Raw genomic sequence first — 23,749 nt, 5'->3', positions numbered from 1 at the left:
CCAAACTATTGTCATGTTCCACCATACGACTGAAACCCTTGCCAACAACCTGCAAGCACCATTCATCTTCCGTCTAGTTCTTTTGCTTTGCAGCAAATAAATGGTCTGGGGTAAAAAGGACCAGCAAAAATAGTCAGTAAGTTTACATGAAATAAGAGAAGCTGTATTGTTTTCTCAGTCTTACTAAATTTTGACTTTTCAAATACATGCATACACCTTATTTTGGGCGGAGTAGAACCGAACCGGCCAACTCCTAACAGAGTTAAGGCACCCTGATAAAAAGTCAACACCCCACGTTAGCCGAGCCATGATCGGCTTGGGCACACCCTCTTCCAGAAACGCCAAGACTGTGGAATTGAGAATAGATAAGTCAAGTGCAACAAAAACCAATAATTGGTAATTATTTAAAGGGACTATAAGGAAGTTTGACAGCCAAAACATGTATAGAAATAATAAATGTCTTCTTCATACATTCTCCTGCAATGCCCTGGTCCTGTAGACTGAGCCCTGGCATTTTTACTGTGTTTGCCTGCTTTTCTGTAAAATCACAGAAAAAGAGAGTCTCGGGTCGAGCAGGCTGCTTCATGCGCGTTCACGCTCAGGCATAGCCCGTATTTGCTATCCGTAGCTTTAGCAGCAGAGAGAGAGGTAATGCCAACTCAGCGACTTTGTCACTGTTCCTAACGCCTAGTGATGAACCTAGCTACATTTCTGAGGACCCTTAGCTACTTTCTTCTAGATATTTCCTGCAAATTAGCAACAAAATAGCCATTTTCGCTCTGAACCGTTCTTTGGATTGACGTTGTTTCAGCTGTCATCAAGGATATAAATGTTACAGATACAGAGAGCATTATTGGTGCTTTAGCTCACCTTGTAAGATGTCTGACTCAATTGCAGAAGACCTGGATTTGATTCTTGGTCTGATCATTTTTGAGTTTCTTTTTTACATTAATGGTATATTTTTTTACAGTAAGATGCCCAATTTTTTATTTGAGACTCGCCAAAAGGCATTGAATTCGCGGATAAAAAAGATGTGGGTTCAACTTTCATTTTGGAACAATTTTTCAAGCAAGAGAAGGGAATGATCTGAGCATGCAGGAGGACTGACCCATCATAAACCTCTGTCGGCTGTGCTGAAGAGAAAGGTACAGAACCAAATTATTTAATTAATTAGCTGTGTGTTCTCCTGTCCTCTGGGCCACACACACGGGACTGTCTCAGCTGTTATTTTCGTTTAGGAGTGTGCACATACAGCATGCGCGCCTCATGCACGAGCCTACTATTGAAGCTGCCGTTACGCTTTTGGCCTGAGGGGGCAATCGCGAGCATAAAAATTCAAAAGTCCGAAAAGTCCCTTTAATGCAAATAAAAATTTTCAAATATTTTAAGACTTCGTGCACATCCTATTATTACATCTGCTTTACTCGGACCAGTGTTTGTTTACCATTTTGTGTGATGTTACAGGCAAATCAGAAGACTACCAACAGGAAAAGATGTGTGAGACAAACGCACTTCAATCAATTTCCATGTTCTAACTGACATGTAAATGTGGATAAAGGCTCCCATTCTGGTCAAGGTATCAGCCTAATTGTTGCCATAGCTTGAGGGACAGAGGAGCGTGTAGAATTAGGTATTATTTTCAACCCTGTCTGGCTGTATTTTCTCCAGCGTACAAGTAAGGTGCATTCTTGTCTGAGATGAGGCCTCCAGAGACAGCCAGGAGAAAAAAAGAGGCAGAAGATAATAGATGTAGAGGAAGAAAAGGGGACAGACAAAAACATAGGAGAGAGTAATACCTCGGTAAGGATGCATACTGACGCTCCACCTCTTCGTACTGTGGTGTTACACGATGGTTCGTCCCTCTAACTGGCAACTGTTGAAGCAAAAACAAATTGTTAACTTTTTGAGAATTTAAATCACTACATTCTGATACATTTAAAATATGAAAGGTTAAATTAGAAATTACATTTTCCTGCCAAAGGTAGGAACTTCAGAACTATGAGCCTAAGCAATACACACCCATCAACCAGGGATTGTGTGTGTGTGTGTGTCTGTGTGTGTGTGTGTGTGTGATGTAGAGGTAATTTAAGATCAACAAAGGCTAGTTATTTGGGGTTTAGGCCTTTTGAGGTTTGTTGGGGCTAGAAAAGAGTCTCCAACGAAGATTAGGTTACTTCAAAACATCATGGTTCACTTTTACACACACACACGCACGCACGCACATACACACACACACACACACACACACACACACACACACACAAACACGCACGCACGCACACACACGCACGCACGCACACACACACACACACACACACACACACGCTTAAAAAAGCTGCATCTCATCTCCATACTGAGAAAAACAGCAGATTAAACCAAGCTGCTCACAGTTCAATCTTTCCAATTTCTTCTCATTGGTTCTCTCTTTAACCCTCACCATCTTACGTTCTCCTTCCTCACTCATCCCTTTTCTCTCGTTTCCCATTTTTGCACAAACACACACATGTGTACACAAACACAACCTCTCTCAGAGAACATCATGGCCTATCCGGTTGGAACATTCCAGCTGCTGCGGTGCGTCTCAATGAGTCCGACTAAACCCAGACATCAGCGCATACACAAGGAGGACATGTTTAGAAAAAGATGTAACTATAATGTGTAATAATGTAAAAATAAAAGCTGAACTATAGCTGTTAGCTGGGTTTAATCATTAACCATTTTACTAATATTTCACATGTTAAAGAAGAACTACGACGGTACATTCCAACAAAGTAAAAGAAAATATGAGCAGTCTATTGTTGTGCTGGTGGAGGTTTTAACAAGAACTAGGTGCTTTTTCTTTCCACAAGCTACTGAGCGTTAGACATAAAAGAGAACAGTTTTTGCTCTCCTTTTCTTCTTTTATTTGCATTCCAGGAAATGAAGCCAGAAGACATATGAAACAGATTTGCTGGGCCTACTTTCTTTTGAACACCTGTCTTTATAGCTTCAATATCTCAGGTAGAGAAACAGCAGGATATTAAGAGCAAATAAAGAGGTGGAGCAAAGGAATGAAAAGGCATTAGACGGCAAAAGAAAGGAGGAAAGAGAGATGGAGCGAATGTGAAGTAAATGACTTTGAGAGAGGGGGGATGGGGGGGTATAGTGAAGTTGTTGAGAAGTGGGAAAGCAAAAGAAAGGAGATGAGAGGTGACTTATAAAACAAGAGAGTGAATGAGGTGAAGACAAGGGCGGTGGAGTCGGAGGCAAAAAGGATATTAACGACGCGGTTTAAATAAGATGTTAAGGGAGGGAACTAGATGGTGAGAGGATGAATGACTTGCATGATGAGGTGGAAGCTGTGAGCTGAGAGAAATGAGTCAGGATGTGAAGGAAAAGTGAGGTTCTAGAGTTTAGTTCATCAACATGGTCCAAAGGGATCCATATTTGAAGCCCCTTTCTGCCGTCTAAAACATATATTAAGATATTTTTCTAAAAACATTTACACAAAGGTCTTATTTGTCTTAGGTTTCATCAAAAATATTAAGGAATTCCTGTTGGACTTGACTCCTGGATGCACTGGAGATGCTACCATCTGCTGCTACTGATGGTATTTTCACTTGTAAACAACCGTCAGCTGTTTCATCTAAATAAACGAACTGACAGCAATGAAAAACTAGAAAATAAGTTCACGTGAACAGCCATCACAATTAGGAGATTCAAGCTGTTTTAAGAAACCAGCAATACACTCAGGCCCTGTCCACACGTAGCCGGGGATCTGCCAAAACGTAGATATTTTTCTACGTTTTGGCCTGTCATCCACACGAAAACTGTGTTTTTTCACACGAAAACGGATCTTTTTAAAAACTCCGGCCAAAGTGAAGATCTGTGTTTTCTCCGTTTTGGGTGTCTGCGTGTGGACAGACAAAACCGGAGTTTTAAGGTCCGCAACGTCACTTTCCGCGACAAAAAAATGCTGACATCACGTGTGCGACCTGTGTTTACACTAGCCGACAGCATGGATGCCCTCAGAGCTGCGCTCGCTTTATCAGTTGTCCAAGCGCTTTTTGCTTGTTTGTTTTTGCAAGCGGAATTACTGCTCCTTGCGGAAGACCACAGACGAAGGACGAGGTTAAGAACGGGGGAAGTACTGCCGCCTACAGGTCTGGCATGTCCTTAACAACGTATTTATCCGGGTACGTGTGGACAGAGTTTTTTTTTAAAACGAGGTGGTGTGGATACAAGTTTTTGGAGGGGCGGATCTTCGTTTTTAAAAAAACCTGGCTAAGTGTGGACTAGGCCTTAGACTAGCTGTTTGCTCTTCAGTCCTGCAGGACATAAAAATATATTTCTCAGAACTAAGGAGGCCATTTTTTAATTAAAAAGGGTCATTATTAAGCATTAAAAAATACTTTAAAGGATGAAATTATTGGATTTTGCTCACCTGCTATCAGAAATTCTCAAGTTACAAATCTTAGGTAAAGAAACCAGTTTTATTTATTTAGTTAGTTTTTATTTGTCAGATAACCTCCCAAGCAAGGAGCATCTGGAAAATACAGGAATGTTAGATACTTTGAGAAATAGTAACCCATTTGTTAATTGTGCTTTCTAAATAAGTGCTGTGTTTTTTATTTAAAGAACAGGTGTACTGAGAAACCATTTTCCCTTATTAGTTTTTAAAATATTCAGTCAATCGGAGTTTAACATGCAGGCTGAACGTGAAAACAGTCTTCTAACCCTATTTCATGCATTAGCTTCTGACAGAAAATAGGCAGAAGGTGCTCGGTTCAGAAAAGCCTGACAGAACTACGCCACACTGTAACTTAACATTCATGGACTCACCCATCTTGGCTCACGACGAGGAAGGATATGGCGTCAGATGGGTGCCAAAACATCGCGCGTGCGAACGGGACTCGCGCGTGGAAGTTAGAACCTCTCGAGTGAAAATATACATGGCGAGAGGTCATTTGTACACTGAGAGGGAGCAAACTGTGTCTGTGAGCGCACAAGGATGTGCACAAGTGACAAACTTGTGTGCGCGCGTTGGCCAACGAGCACATGGCAGAGGAAAACATGCGCGCGGCAGCCTTTCTGCGCTCGATTTCTGATTCTGCTTGCTCGGCTGTTGGGAGTTTTTGCACTCTGGAGGCGTGGCCTGTGGCTGATCTTTTCTGTCTTATAATTGGTAAGTTTTTTCCGCTCATAACCCTCCACCTCATTGGCCCATTGACTTCCTCTCGGAGCACAATGGCGGTAGCGGAACAACAAATTTGATTCAATCTTCAGTAAGAACTGTCATAGCTCAGCTGGTAGAGCCGATGACTTTTAATCGGAGGATCTTCGTTCGAATCCAGGCAAGAACAACAGTTAACATATATGTTTTTTTTTATTCCAGTGATATCTTTAACAGTTATGGCCGTTCAACTGTCATTAAATATCCGAATGTTTGCTGGGCAGTGTTTTAAAAAGTGTACATAAGGTAGATGGCTTTATCCTCATAAAATTATCATTTTTTTGATACTGGAAAAATACATACATGCATACATAGTAATTCATTTCAATATGTCTGAAATAGTTTTTCTTAAGGTTATAATTGTGTTGATTTAGCTGATTCCATTTTCTATCTCTGTGAACTGCTGTAGGATGTTATTGACAGTTGTGTTGACCTCATTTGTTTTTATTATTTAGCTGATTTTTGTATTGAACTTTGTATGGAATGATTCTTTGGACAAGTTAACAGGATTGAGATTACAATCCGCAGGAGACAAATGATTGCAGTACCTCATGCTGTGTTTGCCTTATCGTGTTGATTCTGAACTTTTATATCTGATCGTAGTGTTTATTACTTTACTTATTATTTTTATTGTTTTGATGTTTGTCATTTTTTGTCTTGATTCGTGACTGATGTAGCTTTCATAGTTAATGGGGAGAAATTATGGAAGTGGATAAAATTCCTTATTATTTTACTTCTTTTTGTTTTCCTTATTTGTTTTTGTTTTGTTGCTTCCCTTTGTTTGGTTATCCTATTTGGATAAACAGGAGGGAATGTTATGGAAAAATTTATGTTTATTAATTCTTGATCATTGACTCAATCAACTGAATGTAAATGTATTGCTCTATGCCTCTTTGATCATGCTCACTCATTCAGACACACACACACACACTCACTCACTCACTCACTCACTCACTCACTCACTCACACACACACACACACACACACACACACACACACACACACACACACACACACACACACACACACACTCACTCACTCACTCACTCACTCACTCACTCACTCACTCACTCACTCACTCACTCACACACACACACTCACTCACTCACTCACTCACTCACTCACACACACACACACACACACACACACACAATCTCTCTCTCTCTCCCCCTCTCTATAAATAAACTCTGTGACCGGATGTTCGGTGCATTTTGCCTCGTGCATCATGCCACAGTTATAACTGTTTGACTTGTCAGCTCATTGTCTCCTTCTCTCTTCACTATAGGAAATGGGTTATTGATAAACATATTGATAAAATCCATGACAAGTACAATCTCTTTAATGCACACAGCCAAAAACACATCATATTCTCCCTCTCTCTCTTTCCACACACACATACACACCAACACATTTCCTTTCACTCACAGAGGGCCAGGGCAGCACAGTAGTGCACTGGTAGGGGTAATGGTCTAGTGAAAAACCATTTCACGGGATAGTGAGCAGAAGAGAGGCAGGGAGGAGAGCACGGAAATCAAACAGAAGAGACTGATACTGTGGGGAGAAGGGCACACACACACACACACACACACACACACACACACACACACACACACACACACACACAGGGGCTCATCTCTCCTTTTAACAGACCCTTCAATTTATCCATAAAACACACCACCCCATCACTTTCAGCTCCGTCACACACTTGCTCGTTCTTTTTTCTTTTAAATCCACAACACAACACATACGTATGCACATAGAAGACAGTCTAGTTCTCTTCAGGTGAGTTTTCAGGATATCCACAAGGGATTTAGATTAACTGTGTTTTCTGGATGCACACTGCATTAATGAGACCACTTAATGCAAATCGCGAAGTATCTATCCTATTCTTCTGTAACTCCCAACTGTCTCTTCGTCCAACTCTCCCTGTCTACACCTAATCATTTTCCTTCATTAACCAACACTCTTCAAGAGAAATAAAGGGTTCTTATGAGTGCTGTTGAATCTCCTTATTCAACACTATCTTATAAACCTACTTTCTTGTCACCTTTCTATATTTCAGTGGACTTTGCAGCCCTTAGGTTACAAGTTTTGGATTACGACAAGAAAAACAAGATGCGGGATACACGTGGTGAAATAAGCCTCCATAGGGTGGCCAGGGTCAGCCTTAAATGGAACCCAGGTTGCAAAACTTTGTGGTTCTTAAAAGATAAATGTTAGTATAAGTTATATTAAAGTGGTGTAAAAAACCTTCTTAATGTCTTCATTTTTAATAAAATTTGTAAAAATAGTTTAACTTGTAGGTCACCATTGTTGTTAGCATCGCAACGCACTCTGGGTAGTGAAGTCATCTGGTTGTACCTCGGTTGCGCCGGCTGGCTTTGCGACCCTGTAGTGACTGTTCAGCGACATAAACATCTGTTCAGCCTTTTCACTTTGAACCCGAGCGAAACATTAATGAGGAAATCACTGACGATGTTTCACAAAACGAGCATCAAAATGAAGAGCAAGAAGGGCGGATGAAGCAAGAGCAGGACAAAACCGGTGGTGCGTGTGCGGCAAATACGTGTCCATGGTAACTGAGAGGTAGAGTGCTCACATTTTTGTCAGCAGAAGTTAACAGTAAGCTATCGTGTGATCAAACTTATTCAGTTATGAATGATTTTGGAGAATTTTAGCATCCAGAGCTGTCGTGTGCTTTATAAATGATTAGGATATTCAGTTAAATGACTCATTTTTGCAGATATTATATATTTGGAGAACACTATTGCTACACTTACTGCTTGTTTTACTGTTGGGAGAGGTAAATGTTCGGCTTCACCCGTGACGAGTGGCGTGTCGGATGGTTCGCTCAATGTGACAGAAGCGGCAGCTGCAGGAGCGGGTTGTCGGCTCAGGAGAGCGTCCAGGGTCTCGTCTCTCCGAGGGCGTTCAGGCTCCTTGTGTGGGAAAATGGTCGGTAAAGCATTTAGTTTCTGCCTTCTCTTATACCCAGCCGCTCTGGTGAGCTCTTCAAGTAGTTGTGGTCGACTATAAGACTCAAATGCATCAGGAGAAAAATGTTGGGAACACAGCTGCGGATCTTTGGGAAGTTGTGTCCGTCCACAGGCATCTTCCCACTGCTTTCTCCTCTTCTTGCCAGTGGGAAAGCTATGTAAACTTACATCACTCCCCTTGTTGGCCTTTGACTGGAAATTACATCCAAAAGAAGGACAATGCGGCATTTTACTTAATTATTAATACGGTGAGCACGTAAACAAACACTAGCGTCAATAGCTATTCTTCCAAGTGCAACCAATATACGTCATCGCCCCCACAGTGCATTGCATGTGGAAAGTATGGCATCCTACGTATGTCCAAAAATTTACTAAATATTACAGATTTATAAATAAACAGCAATATTTAGTGTGTTTCTAACAACATAGTTTGGTACAACAGAAAAATTGTGACTTATTTGGGCATACACGTCCTCATAGCCAGAGTTCCTTTTAAGCCTCTTTCATAAACCGATGCCACCAATTTGCTGCACAGGTGAGGCGGCATCAAGGAGCCTTTGGTCGCCCATAAGTGGTTAGCCTGTGCCGGTAATGTGGCACGATCATGTGCTTTACACAAAAAGAAGGTGTCGGTATAAAGTGGGTGTGGGGGCAATCTCAGCGCTGTCACTGACTTCCTTTTAGGTTGGACATAACTTGCTTTTTACTGCGATTGAAGCCACGCTCCTTAAGTATTTTTGACAAGCCGCTCTCAGAGGTGGCTGTCCCCCACATTCCCCACGAACTGTCTGGTGATATGAGCTTCAGTTGTAAGGAGAAAAGCTCCCGGAGCTCTGCATCACTCCAGTTTGCCATCTCAGCTGATTCTGTTTACGAAAGCAAAACTACTTGCACTGCATCCTACGGCCTTCTGTGAAATGCACTTGGAGGAAGTGCGCAGTACGCCAAAGGCAATCGCACCCCTGGACTGTAACGTCCAAATGAAGGGCGCTTGGGTGGAAGTTCGAGCATTGGGATTGGGACATAGTTGCCAGCCGGAGCTTGGTGAACATTCCACATGTGGTCATTACATCACCCTCTTTTGTGCCAAGGTGTGATCTTTATTCACAAGTCCAGCATTGCGGTAATATTACTATTAAGCTTGGCGGCATGAAAACCCCAAGATTCCCACATTGCAATGCTGCCACAGTGCAATTTGCTGGCATGGTGTGTCTCATGAAAATGGCTGTAGAATAAGGTAAGTTGGTCCATCCTCCAGAGGGTAGCTTAGAGAAACGCCCCTTACCTTTGAGTCATCTGAGGTTGTTCAGGCATCTAATTGGAATATCTCATGGCTGCCTTCATTTGAAGGATTTCTCGGCACATCCCAGAATTTACTGGAGATATTGGTTACCAGCTAGATCTGTGTGTATACTGTGCATAGGAACTAATTTACGTATTCATCATTTTGTACCTGTGCGTGAAAATGTTCCTAAATACAAGAACAACTCAGACCATGCGTAGGAACTGCATCTAGTGGTAGAACGAGGGAACCACAACACCCAAGCTCTCAGTCATCCACACATGTTCTTCATGCACAAATTATTTTACCACATAAATAATTATGGAAAAACGGCTGTGTCACATAATTGGTGCTAAAACACCCAACGGGAATCTGACACTAGAATGGATTTTGTGTTTTTTTGGAATCACAACTGTTACTTTTCTTATTTTTATGATGTTCGTAATCGTTTTTTTTAATCATAGCCCAATCACACACGCCACGTTGTCAAGGTAACCAGACTGAATGACAGCTCAGAAGAGGCTGCACTCTCAGACATTTCCAAATGAAACTAAATCCAAACAGAACGACTCCTTAAATGTAAAATGTAAACCCGTTACTCTACAATTTATCAGATTAAAGTTCATTTATTCCTGAAGGGAACCTCCGTCCCGACCACGTTTATAACCTCTGCACCTTGTTTGGTTCTTTTGTACTTCGGCAACCCGTGTCTCAATCTTGCAACAAAGGTTTATTTTTTTCTGGGAAGACCGCAGGGAATCACCTCACGTGCTGAGGATATAGCATGACCAAATATGGTCAATAGAGGGCATTTCTTTCTGTAAATGACTGAGAACGGGCACGAGCATCTGGGTATGCACAGGTGGAATTTATCATCAGACCAGTGCCACCGCATGCTTCAGAAATTGTTCGTACAAACATTCTAAACTTTGTTCATAGGAAGGAATAAAGGAATATTTCTACGAACGTTTGACGAATGAGGGCCCTGGAGAGTATCACTAGGGAGAGGAATGCCTGGGCTTCCCTTATTATCCTGTCACCTCTTGAACTTGACCATGGACAGGTAGAAAAATTGAGTAATGGTATAATAATTTAATATTTTGTTTGCAAGTTCAAGTGAACTCACACATGCTTAGACACAAAATGTATGCAGAATTTTTTGTTATTAGAAACATTATAGCAGTCTTGGTTTCTGATGAGGAAAACTAGATTTTGCACTTGATGAGAGAAATTCTTCTGCTTTGATACACCTGTCGAGATTGAAGCAAAATTATTTATATTTTTTGTTTAGCCAGTTTGTTACTTCTTATTTAAAATCTTCCTCCCTTTCATTCATTCACCAGTATCCTTTGTCACAGCACACTGGTCTTTATTTGTCCTAATACCATGCACCATTCCTTCTTCCATCCATTTATCCATCCAGTCGTTCCTGCAGTAATTGCAGCTGCTGGTGAAAAGCCTTCCATTTTCTCAGCTAATTACTTCAGCCTCTTAACAAAGTAGCACTAAAGCTGAGAGCCGGTAAGCACCCTCACAAGAACATGCTTATTCACATTCACACACAAGTTCACCTTTGCACACACAAACAGCTTTTCAAATTAGGTCTTCCCATCGTTCGTCAGTCTTTCTAAAGAGTGTGTTTTGGCCATATGACCAACAGTCACTCCACCTTTCTGGAGTAAATCTCTAGTAAGAGCAAACCATAACAAATACAATTTTTGTTTTTGGCAAAAACATGTATGGGTATCGCTTTATTTTTTATTGAGAATTAAGATTTAGCCTATAACAGAGTATTGAATATTGGTAAAATGCTGATACCATTTCTAAATGTGATAAATTAGATATGTTTGCTTGTAAATGTATTTATTTTTCTTCAGTAACTATGCTAAATAAAGATCACTACAGCATTGATATATGCAAGGTAGAGACATACAGTGGAAAAAAAAATTGGAACTTATTTATTCAGAGCACCAAAGAAGTACCAATCATTTTTTTCCTCAAACCTCCTCCCACTGAAATGTCAGCAAAGCACTAGAATAAAACACTAAGAATTAAGTCTGGAGCACAGTTAAATGTCACAGCGCTGTTGAGCCTCTGGTGCAATTAAGACCACAGAAGGTCAATTTTCCCCAAAGTATTCAGCTTAGAGCGTCTCCATGAATACAGCTATTACTACTATTTAATGCAAAGCTCTAAAGATCCAGTTTATTTAGCAAACACATTAAGAAAAGGGAAGATATGGCATTGAACCTCTGTGTTTGTGTACACATCAGAAAATGGAGTCATTAACCAAATTAAAAATGACATTTGCTAAATTGCTATGATAGCTAAAGTAACATTAGCGTTCGATCTCAAACACATTTGTTTTTAATCAGCTTTTTAAAAAAATGCAGACTGAGGTATCTCTAAATAAAGAATTTTTCATAAAGATAATACAAAGTTGACAAGGCAGTAACTAAATCTTAAATGTGCACTAAAGATAAGGGAAGACAAGGGAAATGGGTGAATTCAGCAATGGAGCATCTAAATTCTGGTTCTCTAGACAGTACCTGCATTTTTTTCAACGTTTTCCAACACCAACACGCCTGGATTGAATCTTTGGATAAATAACAGGCTTCTGAAGAACTTGGAAAACCCAGTGAAGAGGTGATTCATCCATTGGATCAGGTGTGGGGAGCAGTGGCCCAGCAGAACCAGCATAGAGAATACTAAACAACTAGCTGCAGGGAAGAGTGAATGTAGGATAACAAACAGGTGAGCTGATTGGTTGCTGAGGAACAGGTGTGAGACGCAAGGAGGGAAAGAAAACAATGACAAACGATGGGGAAACACTAAATACAAGAAAATGTTTGAAATTATACAAACTGACGCCGGGGACACACCGGCCGCGGAAGCGCCGAGAAGCGAATCGCTCACGAAATTCGGCCGCTCCTCAGTTCAGATCAGACGCGCCCCAGTCGAGGCGCCCCTCGGCTCAGCTGTAGTTTTCCCTTTTAAACACTTGGTGTCCTCCATTTCCTCTCTGCCTTTTCTCAGCTCTTTTCCTCTACGTTTGAGTGTTTGTACATGTGTGTGTGTGTGTGTGTGTGTGTGTGTGTGTGTGTGAACCTATGGTATGAACCAGTTGTTTCTGCCAGTTGAATCTCTTGGAACCCGCTCCAATTCTGCAGCTGTATCCTAGCAGTTTCTTCTGAAATGGGTACGTAAATAACCGTGTTTTTCGGGGGCCGTACAGCTCCTTGTGTTTCTCAAATTCCATAATTAATTTAAAGTCACCCATCTTAACTGCTTGCCTCAGACTTTCTGCCTTTCTGTCCTGTTTGCTCCGGAAAAAAAGACACCCAAAACCACACCCCCTTCACGTGGTTACACACGCACACAAGTTCGATGTGTGTGCGTGTTCGTGTGGTTTTTCTGCAGTGTCTGATTACGAACACATTTGACTATTGCGGAATTTTATTTAGAAATGCTTTATTTTGTTAAATTTACCGGCCTGCCTCTTATGTCTAGGTTTGACTTCCTGCCAGAATTGATGCGATTCACCCACGGCTCGCGAAAAAATAGAGCAGACGCCGAAATGATTGCTGCACGGCGCGGGCTGGAGCGCCGGCGCGAGGCGATTCGCGGCGCTTCGGCGGCCCATGTGGTCTATAGAATAGCTTGAGAAGGACGCCGAATGAAGGCGGTCCTATTTTCGCGGCGCTTCCGCGGCCAGTGTGTCCCCGGCGTCAATCTTAGGTTAAACTATAAAAATATTCATCAAAAGTTGGATTTTGAAAAGCTAACGCAAGAGTCAGTCATTAATGTAAAGGTGTAGGGAGCCTAAGTCGCGCCAATCGTATTTCGGACCACGGGTCCCCGGAAGAACGAAAACATGAATGAGAGTTAATAGGGCTAAAACGTTATTTTTTAATTCCGCTTACTATGTGCCATGGATTTTACATAAGATGTCCGTGAATTTTTAAAGATGCATTTTGACACCAAGAAAGCGCTTTTTCAATTTTTTTTTTTTCAAATGGAGGCAAATGTTATTTTAGGTTTGTGTTAAAATAAGTCCCGGACTACTAATGCGCATCACCAAAATGATGTCGTCGAACCAGACAAGGATAAAAACAGAGGGAAATGGCTGTAAGTTCAGCAAACTTCAAATCCTTCCTTCAGGAGGAGAGAACCACCATAAATCTGCCCATGTGATAGGTAGCTGCTATGCTAGCGGAGAGGAGATTCTGTGGTGATGTAATAAATATGACATGCTGATTTCTGATTAGTAGTCATGCTAAACACGACCTTATACAAGCTGACAAATCTCAAAGTAAGTGACTGGTGTGGTCAAAACACACTTCATTACTTTTCATTAAAATTGCAGTCCAACATACTGTATCCAGGGCGTGCGGCAAAGTGGAGTAGAAAAAAGCTCTTTCAGCCCCGTCGACTTGCATTCATGTTTTTGTTCTCCCGGGGACCCATGAGCCAACCAGAAAGGGAGGAGTCTTAGGCTCCCTATTGTTTTATCTACAGTAGTTACTCTAATTCTAAATAGTTGACAGGATACTGCATTTGTAAATGAATAAATAAATAAACAAGTTCACACTCTTGCAGTGTTCACATCTTTTTATTTGATTTCAAATAAACCAAAGGAGGGGAATTTATATTATATTTTTGGTTATTAAACTAAAATATTGAATAGGAGGGATTTTTGAGTGTTTAACCTAAAAAGGCCAACTTGATGAGAAATTTTGGTAGGTGTTTTTTTTTTTTACCTCTTCCTTATATCTGTTTAGCTTTTTGTAAATTTATTATTAGCTACCCCAAAGTTACAAGTAGTTTGGCTGTGTCCTTTTTTCTCTTACGGAATTCAAAACAGCTTTGGTGTGCAAATTTTGCAGAACAATTTTATTTTGAAGTTCTATCCTCAAACTGAATCATGGTCATTTTGCAGGCGGACCCTGCTAAGCTTGGAGCAACTCGTCTTTTCTGCAGTACAGGTCACTGAAGGCAGCTTTTGTTTCAGCAAGCTTGAAAAACATTTGTATTAAAAATATGTGAACCCGTATTTCTTTAGGAAACATGAGTAGTGTGTTTTTAAATTCCACAAGTGTGTATCCTGAAACCAGATATGCTTTGCCGGTCCACCTCAAACAAAAGGCTCGGAAGTGCACAATTGCCTTTGGTTATTTATTCCACACTAGAGTTCAACTGACAGCTATCCCAAACATTTATCTGATTGATGAGTCAGGTTTTAAAAACAGTTTTCACTCTGAATGCCAAACTTTTATTTGAAAATGAATGTATCAAATTGTGCTATTCAAATGCATTTTTAGGCAAAGAACTACAGAAAAGAAGAACTACGGAAACAATTTGGTCCATGATGATTAGTGCATTTTAAAAAAAATATATACTCACATCTAAGGTACGTGAGGCATCTAAGTAAAAAATGAAAGAGAAAAAGGAAAAAGAAGGTGAGTTGGGTGAGAGGAAGTGTTAGAGAGATGGGGATAAATAAATGATAGTAAAAGGGAAGGTACAGTAAGGCGATGGAGGAGAGGATAGGATTAGTCCCTGCTGCAAAGCCTTAGGTGACACACACACACACACACACACACACACACACACACACACACACACACACACACACACAATGACATAGACACATTACAAAACTTAACTGCATAAACACATACAACAGAGTCTCTCTCTCTCTCTCTCACACACACACACACACACGCACACGCACGCACGCACATGCACACGCACGCACGCACACACACACACACACACACACACACACACACACACACACACACACACACACACACACACACATTTATCCAGTCCTTAGTGTTCTTAACAGTTAAGCTTGTCCTTGAAAGTGCAAGGTGGGGAGTCGATAAGACGAGGGAAAAAGAAAAAGAGGAGGAGAGGGACTCGGGTGGCGATGCCACATACAAAAGGACAGAGGGAAAACTGAGGAGAAAGAGAGCAGGAAGATAATTTGGATTCCCATAAGCCCCCTCCCTGCCACCCTGATAGTATAGCCCTTTACCTCTAACCCCCCAAACTCTCCCCATCTGTGCCTCTACTCCATCCCAAACTTCCAGACTTAAAAAAAGTTCCCATTTGAGGATTAGCTGGAACAAAAGCAGGTGAATTCCAGGGAAGTTGAAGGAAGAGAAGCACAGGGGAGTGAAAAAAGGGTTAGAGGTTGAAGGGGAGACAATTAACCTGATGAGGACAGGACGTTGAGGGACAGAAGACAGCAGAGATGAGAGGAGGGTGAATTCTTACCTGCTTTACAGTTCCTATTGTCTGCGCCTTGAGCGGGAAAATCTGAGCTGCTTTTGTGTTTGAGGATTTTCATATTTTTTATTTATTTCTCTCTGATATTTTCCTACTGTAGCAGGACTTAAAATGAGAAGGGAGCCGCACAGCTCAGCCACATCTGTAACGTTTGCATGAGGGAATATTTGTGCGTGCAGAGTCTGAATAAAAGACTGGGAATGTGTGTGTGTGTGTGTGTGTGTGTGTGTGTGTGTGTGTCAGTGGGAGCAGGTGGCTTTGGTGGCAGGTTAGATAGAGCTGTAATAGGATGAAAGTGGTACTCTTTGCTTTCACCTCTCACAACTCAGTTCCCCTTTCAGGTGATTGGCTCTAGCCAGAGGTTGGCGATGTCCAGGGAGATGTTTGTCTCTCCCAGAGTTTCTCATATATACAGTATTTTTACATAAGTCTTTGTTTCCTGATATCTGACATCCATTGTCTGATTTTTTTTTTCAGTTTAATGTCTTCTCTGTTGTTATTTTGTGAATTTTCATACAGTTGAAACTAGCAAACTTTATAAGTCCGTATGTGTTGTTTATTCAGGATATTGAAACTAGCCAAAGCAGACTACCTACCTAAGAAGGTATTGCTTGTAACTAAATAACCTTTTCCAAATGGAGCTTGTCTAAATACTAATTGTTGTCTTTATCAAGCCAAAGGGTGGTGGTAAAAAGGGATTTTACACAGCACTCCCTGGACTATTAAAGGCGTAGATGACTCGTTTAATCAATACATTTGCAGTGGTCTCTGGTAGGAATGAATGCCTTGCAAGTTCTTGTTATGTTCTTTCTATGTTTCTTTTCTATTTTCATTGTTTTTCTGTCCTTGCAGGGTTTTTCCTGTGTTCAAATTTGCGTGGCGGCCGCCTCCAGCTATTTTTGTGCCGCCCCAGCCTGATTTCACGCTGCCCTCAGCTATATGGATGTTATTTTAACTGCAGTTGCAGCGTTGCACCACTACGGGGGCGCTGTATCAGCAGAGGTGCACTGAAAAGCACTAAAACCGCTGCAGAAAAAGAAGATTAAAAATTCCTTTTCTCGCTAGTTGGTACATATCTTTGGTTGGTGCTATTGACGTCCTGATTTCCCCCAGGGTCTTCCATATCAGAGCAGGGCTGTACAGTGCGACAAAAAAAAAAAAAAAAAAAAAAAAAACTGTGCGTGTCTGTCTATTTTTAAACGTAGCACTCATGCAACATCTTTGAATTACTATTTTCTCCACAACTTCAATGAACAAAACTAACGTGTAAGAAAAATGCTTTTTCAGGGTATCTGCAGGTTTAAGGGAGTCAAATTTAAGACTTTTTAAGACCTTTTTCAAGGCCACTTTGACCAAATTTAAGCTATTTTTAAAAGTTAAATTTAAGCTATAATTTCCAGCTATTGCCTGGAACCGGTGCTAACCACGTCGCGAACGTGGGATTAGCCATCCAGTCACTATTTAATTTGCACTTCCCCATGGCGCAAGCTCCCACTAGCTTAACCAGCTAATGTGCTCATCTAAAAATAGCCCCCTTTCACAACCAACTGAATGTGTACGGTTCTGCTTACGCCAACATCGTACACAAAAAACAGAAATTCACGAAAATTTTATAGAAATAAAAGAATCTTGTTTATTGGGTCTTTGGTAATTTAAGACCTCTGGAAACTGTATTTAATGATTATTAGTCATTTTTAAGGATTTTTAAGGCCTTAAATTTGGAAAAGCAAATTTAAGACTTTTTAAGGACCCGCGGATACCCTGTTTTTACTGGCGCACAGTGTGGTAATCTGGATGCATTGGAGGAACATAAAGGAACCAACAAAGGCAGAACCGGTCCAAAGTTTGGGATCAAAAGTGCAGCTACGATCAAGTGGTGCACAGAAAAATATATGATGATCGTAAAACTAAGAAAGACTAAACTCTACAAGCGGATGAAAAGTCCCCACCATTCTGTTTATTCTGCATCCTGCAGCGCTATCAGAACCGCTGCAGATACGAGTCACATGACTGCTACAAGTCTGCTCCACATGCAGGAGCAGGAAGTACGGCAAGCCGTTGTGGTATATAATTCACAAATGCTTCTATCTTTGAACATAATTTAAACTGGATTATTGCCAACCCGTACATAATAGACGTGCCACCATTACATATTTAGCAGCAGAAATTAAATGTTATTACCATTTCCAATACAAATGCATGTTAATGAAATGCTTTATATTTTACTGGATATATTTATGTGTTATTTTGACTAAGATGAGTGTTATTACTACAAACCTAAAATGTAGGTCAAATATTAAAACAAAAATATTTTAACTATAAATATCAGAAGGGAAAAAGGAAACTAAACACCAATCCAATACATATTATTGAGCCTTTCATAATAAGAGTCTGTTACTTCAGCCTGATAATTAGTTGTTTTATTTCATATTTTTCGCAGCAAACCAGATTTGTTTCACTTGAAACGTTGTCAAATGGAATATTCTATTAATCAATGGAAGCTTAGATAAGAATACTTAACGAAAAATATTTTGCCTTAAAAAAAGTGACGCAGTTGAATGCACAGAGTATGCTTGTGCTGGCGCATGGTCAGAATGGTACCACCTCTGCCTCAATTTGAGCCAGGAAAAACCCTGCCTTGTCTAACACACAGAGTAGCTGTGACAACTGACAAAGGCCACTGGAAGTAGCCAAAACTGTCGGCAAAGTCAGGTAAAATCTTTGCTACTCTGTGTTAAACAAGAACAGAAAACAAGTCTGCTGCCACAGAGAGCAGCAACTGGCAGCAGGAATCAGAGTCGTATTTCCTGATATTTGGACATTTCACCTCAGATTGGATAGCAGCAACACAACTCTACCACTGAGTACATTGAGGAGTTTTTTTTTTGTGTGGAGTTGTTAATGCTAATGATTAGCTTTTACTAGTTGGGATGTACTCTGCTATTTCTTGGATGCTAAACCAACAACAGCCTTCCTTGTCACGAGCCAGTATGGGTGAGTCCATGAATGTTAAGTGACAATGTGATGTAGATAAAATCCTAGAGTTTCACTGTCTGATGCCTCTCAGAAGCTACTGCAGGAGATAGGTGTAGGAGACTATTTTTATTTTCAGCCTGCATGAAAAACTCAAAGCGACCGATTTTAATCAGAAATAATCATAAAAAATTGTTTTTACAGTGAACCACAACATAAAGAACAAACAGATCTTCATGCTTCTGCATGAGCCTGCTGGAGAGCCCTCGAATGGATGGATAATGGTGTTGCGTACGTTTGTCCAGAAGCAGACGGAGACGTTTAAATTAGGCTTAAGGTGTTCCCTGGCCAGCCAAGAAACATAGTACCTTCAGCGTATCCTGGGTCTCCCTTTAGATCTTCTCGGGTTGGACATTCCCAGAAAACTTCACCAGGGAGGCATCCAAGAGTCATCCTTACAAGATGCCCAAGCCACCTCAACTGGCTTCTGTCGATGTGAAGGAGCAGCGCATCTACTCCAAGCCCCTCCCAGATGACCGAGCTTCTCCCCCTAGCTCTAAAGGAGAGCCTAGACACCCTGCAGAGGGCTGCTTGTGTCCACGATCTTGTTCTTTCAGTCAAAGCCAAAGCTTGGGACCTTCAGTGAGGGTTCAACCGTAGATCGAACGGTAGATCAAGAGCTTTTCCTCCCGACTCAGCTGGTTTTGGTTAATTATCAAACGAAAAGCTGAAACAAATCTCTAAATGTATATATTTATACAGACTTATAACAACATTCAGCTTTTATATCATGCAGAGATAAAAATCGTAAGATTATTCCCAGTGATTATAATTTTTTCATGGACTTTATACATTTATGACAGACTCAAGAAATATAGATAATACAGAAGGACCAAGAAGTTTTAAAAATTGAGGCAATAATTGCTTTTGTACTAGATGGCGTGGTTAAAGAAAGAGAAGATAAATCTTTCTATGCTGCACTTTCTTTCAGTGAGTGGCTCTGAAGATTTACACGCATCTTAGGTGAAATATTCAACAAAATGCTCACAAAAGGAAGTCTTAAAAGTTTTAAGTCCTCTTTGGCGTATTTTATATGAACCCTGAGAAACATCCTCTTAAGAAGCAACTTCTCTCAGAACTTTTGTAAAAGCTGATTAACCGTATTTGACCACATTGAAATGAATGCTTTACATATTTTAGAAGGCAGCGGAAATGAGACACACACACACACACACACACACATATGTATGTATATATATATATATATATATATATATATATATATATATATATATATATATATATATATATATATATATGTATTTATATATTTAAAATGTTCACAAATTAAATTTGTTTCAAAATAATACTAAAACTGGGAAACGTTTTTATTCTCCCAATGAAAAATAGCAATATGCTGACCTGGGTTCAGTTTCAGTCCAGGTGGGGTCAAAGCTGGGGTGGTCAGAGAAGAACTGACCTGAAGAAAGCAAATTCAATTCAATTCAAATTCAAAAGTACTTTATTAATCCCAGAGGGAAATTCAATAAGTTCAAGATGAGTGGGAAAGGAATACAAATGTAAGATGAGAGAAAGACAGGGATTAGAAACCCCTCCAAAGGCAGACGCTTAATTTCCTGGCTGGCATGGCTGTGATTATCTCCTGGGTGGGAATAGAGTGTTTGATGTCCTGGGACCAGACTAATCCTTGGTGACTAACCTCTACCTCTCATTTCCTCAGGATTAACTTACTTTGCTACCTAATTTAAAAAAGAAGTTCAGGTGGATCAATATTAATCTACAGTAAAAAAAAAAAAAACAGAAATAAGGGGGAAATTATTTTCTCATTAGATGTGGAAACTCATGAGAAAAAAAGGTCCAATTTTGGTCAAACTGTAGAAAACCTGACAGGAAAATCCAAACAGACAGAACATTCTGGGCACAAAGACACAGAGGGACCTGCACTTGCCATGGTAACCAGCTGTCTGTGACATCTAGCCTGTTTGGATTGATAATCTGGTGAAGATGAAGATGATTCAGCCCTTCCAACAAATAAGAACTTCGTGATTAGGGGTTATTTGCAAATTCACACACAGGCTGCGAGGAACTGAAACGTACATGACACTTTTACATTACCCAAAAGCTGCAAATGAACCAACCCAAATTTCTGAAAAGCTGTTACCAAATTATGTTCAAGAGTCCTTAGCGAGTTTTTTTTTCCCCTTTGCTTCTTACCCAGGCTTTTCTCAAGGGGGAAAGCCTTGAATGTTGCCAGGTTACTAACCAATCTGACCAATGACATGCCACTTGACCCTACTCCTGGCCAATGCCCTGTCTCCAACAACCGGCTGGGCCCCAGCTGGCCAATTAGCTCGCCTCTTAGTGTGGACCTCAGCCAATGAAGCCCCCAGGAGACTTCTGTTCATCTGAACTCACAGATGGGAGGACAGAGAGAGAAAGGGGGAACAGGGTAGAAGTGTGTGTGTGTGTGTGTGTGTGTGTGTGTGTGTGTGTGTGTGTGTGTGTGTGAGACGGACTTGGCTTGAATTCCCAAGCATTATTGAGACATCTTCAATGAAGAGGCAGTCTGGTTTTGGGTTGGCAGTTGGAGACAAATCTCTCAATTTAAAATGGACCAATGGGAGAACATCATCACTTAGTAAAGGCCATAAAAAAATAAACAAACCAATCTGCTGGATTGCTATACAACATGTTTAATGAACTTTAATTAACACTGAAAGGTCTTAAAATCTATAACTCCCTCCGACTGTTTTGAAAAGGATAGGTTTCCAAGTCCGTTTTGACTGCGATTTCTCTAAGTTGAAGATCAACTCTACTCCTATTTAATGCATTTGCAGTGAATAATCATTTACGGTAGGAACTAGAATTTCTTTATGAAGAAGGATTAGTGGCTTTCCTCAGGTGAACTCAAGATTGAAATCAAGCCAAAACATCCACTTTTATATTTTATATAACAAGAAACTTGGTGGGTATCCATTTCAGAAAGATTTGCATTGCTATTAGGAAAAAAGCCCCATAAAAATAAAAATAAACTTTAAAGGTCAACTGTATTCATACATTTGTTGTGGTCTCTGGTAGGAATAAATGCCCTGTAAGTCGTACTGTAGGGAAAATGAAGCTCCGGTGCACCTGTTAAGAGGACAAAGAATTCAGCTGGAGGAGAAAGTAGCTTCAGACGGGAGGATTTAAAGCCTTATTTCCTGATAATCAGACATATTATGTGCAATCTTTATCTTGATTATCTTAATTTAAAATTATACTATCGTGTGATATCTCATGTGTGCTATTGCTACTATCCTCTGTCCTTGAGGTGTTGCAATTATGCAATTTCCCAACTGAGGGACAAACAAAGGTATTCTTTTTATTACAATCTGACCTCTGATTTGCTACCACCGACGCCGTTTGCTTTGCAACAAAGTTCTATCTCTGCAAATTACACAAGCATAAATGACTTCTGCCATGTAGCTGCTAATGCTAACGTTAGCGTCTACTAGTTGAGACTAGGGCTGAAAATAATCTAATAGCGATTTGTTCTTCTTCAATACTGCAATTGCGACTTAATTCACGATTGTTTTCTCAAGGGGCTTTTTTCCTATTTTTCAACAAACGCAAGCAAAAAACAACAAACCAATTAGAAACAATATCCATAATAATAATAATAATAGTAATATACATTTGTGATTGGTCCCAAAATGCAGGAGATCAGGCACAGGAAGAAGACTGGCAAAAAAAAGAACTGTTTTATTTGAATAATGGTAAGTAGGGTGACACAACGGGAAGACCAGATGAGGCTCTGACACAGACGAGCACAAGCGGAGGTTTTATATACATGAGGATAATCAGGGCAACAAGTAGGTAGGGTAATGAGGGGCAAAGGAGTCCAATCAACACTTAACAAGGGGAGACGAGAAACAAGAGGCTCCGGGAGCAGATCCAAACACTAGGGGTGTGGTAGGAGTGCATGGTGCAAATCCAGGGGAAGATTATGTTTGTATCTCATCAGGAGAGCTGGTGAAAGTTTCTGGGTCTGGAATTCCCATAAGCTCTCCAGCTCCCTTGACACAGACCAAATAAGCAGAAGAATGGGTATTATAACTTGATTTTAGCCCAAATGTTGTTTAAACAAAACTGAGTTTTAATTTAATATCTAAAAATGAAAGACATTTTAAAGCGAACGTTTAACTAAATTGGTGTTATTTGTATTTAATGTAACAAAGGAAAAAAAACGTTTTGATTCATTTATTTTCTAGATGACTCACGTTTCTGCATCACATATTTATGTTTTTAGAAACTGCATCCACACAAGCACACTTGATCTTTGCTTGCACAAACCTCAACAGAGGTTTGTGTACAGTATGGCAAGCCAAATGAGCATTTATTCTGATATCAGGATATCAGCCAGAATTGTCATGAACATGTAAGCCATTTCTGTCCACTAGTTAACTAGTTAGGCATGTTTGTGTCAACTAGTTAAATATCGAGGGTGAAAATGTGCCCACTAGTTAACTAGTGGCAGCAGAAATGCGCACTAGTTAACTAGTGAACACATTTAGGCTTCAGTAGTTAACTAGTTGACACAAAAACTGCTCACTAGTTAACTAGTAAAAGCAGAAATGTATACCAGTCAGCTAGTTGAAGGTATTTGTCTCACTAGTTAACTAGTGAGGGTCAAAATGTGCACACTAGTTAACTTGTGGTAGACATAAATGTGCACTAGTTAACTAGTGAACATATTTTGGCTTCACTAGTTAACTAGTTGACACATAAATGGCTCACTAGTTAACTAGTAAAGACCAAAATGCACACCAGTCAGCTAGTTGAAGGTTTTTGTGTCTCACTAGTTAACTAGTGATGGCCAAAATGTGCACACTAGTTAACTTGTGGTAGACATAAATGTGCACTAGTTAACTAGTGAACACATTTTGGCTTCACTAGTTAACTAGTTGACACATAAATGGCTCACTAGTT

At 40.4% G+C, this 23,749-nt stretch overlaps 1 protein-coding gene across 4 annotated transcripts in view; it reads right to left on the bottom strand.

Annotated features, from left to right (window-relative positions):
* The window catches only part of pard3bb (par-3 family cell polarity regulator beta b), a 326,214-nt gene that overhangs the window by 18,376 nt on the left and 284,089 nt on the right, over positions 1-23,749 (bottom strand). For all 4 annotated transcript variants that reach the window (XM_054747065.2, XM_054747066.2, XM_054747067.2 and 1 more), the window contains one exon: positions 1,797-1,873. In XM_054747065.2, the coding sequence (XP_054603040.1) occupies positions 1,797-1,873 (77 nt within the window). The remainder of the gene's footprint in view (positions 1-1,796; positions 1,874-23,749) is intronic.

The sequence above is a fragment of the Nothobranchius furzeri genome, chromosome 14 (assembly GCF_043380555.1).
Source record: "Nothobranchius furzeri strain GRZ-AD chromosome 14, NfurGRZ-RIMD1, whole genome shotgun sequence".
NCBI lineage: Eukaryota > Metazoa > Chordata > Actinopteri > Cyprinodontiformes > Nothobranchiidae > Nothobranchius > Nothobranchius furzeri.
The sequence above is the reverse complement of the archived record's forward strand: the minus strand, read 5'-3'. Positions and strand labels throughout refer to the sequence as shown.